Source organism: Lolium perenne, chromosome 6 (genome assembly GCF_019359855.2).
Source record: "Lolium perenne isolate Kyuss_39 chromosome 6, Kyuss_2.0, whole genome shotgun sequence".
NCBI classification, from domain to species: Eukaryota; Viridiplantae; Streptophyta; class Magnoliopsida; order Poales; family Poaceae; genus Lolium; species Lolium perenne.
The window spans coordinates 73,649,145-73,652,639 of record NC_067249.2 but is presented as its reverse complement, the minus strand read 5'-3'; the positions used below and the strand labels follow the sequence as shown (position 1 = coordinate 73,652,639).

Here is a 3,495-nt window from a genome sequence, read left to right as displayed (position 1 = left end):
TGACCTCTTCATCCCTGAGTTCGATAAACCTTGGGTGATCCACTTAAGGGAAACTTGCTGCTGTTCTACAAACCTCTGCTCTTGGAGGCCCAACACTGTCTACAAGAATAGAAGCGCGCGTAGACATCACTCATCATAACATGTATGTGCATTGTCATGCCCTCTTTATTTGTCAATTGCCCAACTGTAATTTGTTCACCCAACATGCTATTTATCTTATGGGAGAGACACCACTAGTGAACTGTAGACCCCGGTCCATTCTTTTACATCGAATACAATCTACTGCAATACTCGTTCTACTGTTTTCTGCAAACATCATCATCCACACTATACATCTAATCCTTTGTTACAGCAAGCCGGTGAGATTGACAACCTCACTGTCACGTTGGGGCAAAGTAATTTGGTTGTGTTGTGTAGGTTCCACGTTGGCGCCGGAATACCTGGTGTTGCGCCGCACTACACTTCGCCGCCATCAACCTTCAACGTGCTTCTTGACTCCTACTGGTTCGATAAACCTTGGTTTCTTACTGAGGGAAAACTTGCCGCTGTACGCATCATACCTTCCTCTTGGGGTTCCCAACGGACGAGTGCTTTACCGTCACAAGGAAGCTACTTTCTGGCGACGTTGCAATCCCACGTCAACTCCCACGTCAGCACGCCGCTCCATGTTCGCATCATTGGCCGCCACTTGATCATTCAAGTTGTCCGTAGCTTCACGAAGTAAATACATATCTTGGTTCACAACGGTGAAGTTGTGCGCCACTTCTTCATATTGCTCGTCGATGCGTGTCTCAAACAAGTTGAGTTGTTCCTTGAATTCTTGGCGTTGAGCCCATAGGTTGTGTTGTGTGCAAGGAAAAAAATAGCGGGCTATTGGATTTAGCGGCTGCCTTGTCCAAAAGCTATAGAAGCTATAGCGGAGCAATAGCGGCAGCTAGACCATTTAGCGGTTTCTAAAAAGGAGGGTAATATTCTGCGTAGAAACAAGGAATTCAGCATATATATCATGCAAAATAATGTTTAATAAGCAGAGGCAAATAAGTTCATACTTCATAGTGCATTACATCAACTAATAGGCCAAATTACGCATGTTCAAACCACAAAAGTACCAAACAGCAAGGCATAGCGCCGTCGATAGTAGGGTGTTCAAACAAACAATTACCAAAATAAAAATAAAAAAATCATAAACATAAGGGCATCTCACTTATTAAATGACCAAACATGCAAGCATTAATAAGAATCATCGCAATCAGAAGCATATGGAGAGTGCATGCCATTCCCATCACCATCTTCTGAGTCAGAAGATGAAGATGCAGCTTGCAATTCTTCATCTTGATGTATAGGAAGAATCTTCAATTTCTTCCTAAGGTGAACACCCCTTTTCTTTTGGCCTTGTGCTTGACCTGCTACCTCATGTGATGTTGATTCATCTTGCGTGCATTCAGGTTCCACTTCTTGTGTTTCTTCAGGAACAATTCCAGTGATCCACTCATTCGTCTCATCTTCTAGAACATCATCAACTACTTTCTCAATAAGGTCCCAAGTTTTGTTCTCTTTCTTGTGCTGGAGATTAGAATTGGCTTTGACAAACACAAGGTCCCTCATCTTGTTATGAAGTAGTCTGTTGCGTCTCTTTGTGTGAACCTTTAAATGTTGTGAACCAGAATTTTAGATAAGAATCAAATAATCAAACAAATATGCAATTAAAAAAATACAAGGACGCAAAAAGAATAGGATGTAAATAGTAAAGGATAAACAAGAATATTTCTCACTTGTTGAAATACACTCCAGTTCCTCTCGCAAGCCGAAGAGCTACAAGTCAAGCCTAGAATCTTTGCCGCCAATGGCCGCAGGTTTGGTGCACTTGTTCCATGATTCATCCACCATTTAGCTTCATTTTAAAATAAATAATAACATGATATTAGGCTAAGATGAGATGGTCGTGAACAACAAACAACCTATAATTTAGTATAAGCATTTCATAATTCATATTCACCTGGATCAAATCTTTTGTTTCGCCTTTGACGTACAGCCATATCCCTCCCAAATGACCCCAGCGCATCTTTATATTGCTCAACCTCCTCCATGATTCGGTCTTGCATTTCAGCTTTGCTAACCATCTTTGAAATACAAGCTACTAGTGCTTCTCTAAATGTTTCATCTAACTCAATTTCCACCTTGTTTTCATAATAGTAGTATGGGTTCAAGTAGTAACCAACCTTATGTAGAGGCTGCTTCAGCTTGTTGTCCCACCTTTTGTCAATGATCTCGGACACTCGCTGATAACGATGTTGCTGATTGTCAAACCTTGCAGAAATTTCCTTCTTTGCATCCAACAAATGTCCGTACAGGAACCCCATTGCCGGCACATCGCTGTCCATTCTCCTAAGTACATTTGCCAATGGCTCAAAGTAGTTGACAGCAGTGTCAACCTGTTTCCAAAATGTTTCCGAGCGCACAGTCTTAGCTGCTGTACTCCCCTTCACCTTTTGTAAATACCCCAACTCATGGAGTTCATCTGACCTAAACAACTTCATCAACTCTTTCTTACTATCCAGCAAACTCTTCAAGTTCAAATATGCTGTCGCAAATCTAGTAATACCAGATCGAACAAGATCCTTCCCAAGGAATTTCCTCATCAAGTCCAGAACTCGTGTATGAGCATACAGAAACACTGTCAAAGCCCTTCCTTTGCTAATTGTTGTGTCAACCGTTGGAAGCTTCCCTATGTCTTCAAGCATAAGATCAATACAGTGGGCAGCACAACCATTCCAAAAGATGGATGGGCGCTTTGCTTTCAATAAACAAGCTGCTGCATTATTCACACTAGCACCATCGGTCACCACTTGAACTACATTTTTCTCTCCAATTTGTTCTATCCAATTATCTACAAGTTCAAAGATGTATTTTCCATCTTTCCTCACAGCTGAACAGTCCACAGAATCAAGGAAACACACGCCATATGCACTATGAACAACCAGATTCATCACTCCCCTGCCTCTTATGTCCGTCCAAGCATCTGTCATGACTGTGCAGCCAGAGAGCTCCCAAGATTGCTTATGTGGCTTGAAGGAATCCAACACTCTCTGCTTCCTCTTCTGCAAAAATGGGCCACCCATTTCGTAAGGAGTAGGCCCTCGCAAGTCTCCCCCGAAGTCCGCAATAGCCTCAAGCATCAAATCAAAGCATCAATCTTAATTTCCTTCTGTACGTTTATACTGCATCTGTGCAAAATTCGAAAACTTAAAGAATGCACGGAAGTAACATAGATGAGAATATTAGAAATTTTGGATCAAAAACTTGCCTTGCGTTTCAGACTGAGACATCACGCCTTGCCGCCGGTCGCCGCCCCGTTCTTCCGCACACGTTCGATCGTCTCGACTCACTCCCTAACACTGGTCGTGGCGTCGGGCAGCGGCCGCCTTGCTGCTGGCTTTAGGGATGGCATCGGCAGTCCGTTCCTGTCGGCCGCTCCCTTGATGAAGGTAGAGGTCG

The 3,495-nt window shown here is 42.9% G+C and overlaps 1 protein-coding gene across 2 annotated transcripts; it reads right to left on the bottom strand.

The window, feature by feature from the left end:
• Positions 1 to 851: 851 nt before the first annotated feature.
• LOC127307687 (uncharacterized) lies at positions 852 to 3,181 on the bottom strand. 2 transcript variants are annotated; one of them, XM_071821869.1, is made up of 4 exons: positions 1,997 to 3,181; positions 1,773 to 1,891; positions 1,205 to 1,644; positions 852 to 973 (listed from the first exon to the last, which is right to left on the bottom strand). In XM_071821869.1, the coding sequence occupies exons 1-3, from the start codon at positions 3,174 to 3,176 to the stop codon at positions 1,231 to 1,233; spliced, it is 1,713 nt and encodes a 570-aa protein (XP_071677970.1). In that variant the 5' UTR covers positions 3,177 to 3,181; the 3' UTR covers positions 852 to 973; positions 1,205 to 1,230. The 2 variants fall into 2 exon arrangements, with proteins under 2 accessions (XP_071677970.1, XP_051194399.1); XM_051338439.1 differs by lacking the exon at positions 852 to 973 and having other exon boundaries at positions 981 to 1,644.
• Between the last annotated feature and the right edge of the window lie 314 nt (positions 3,182 to 3,495).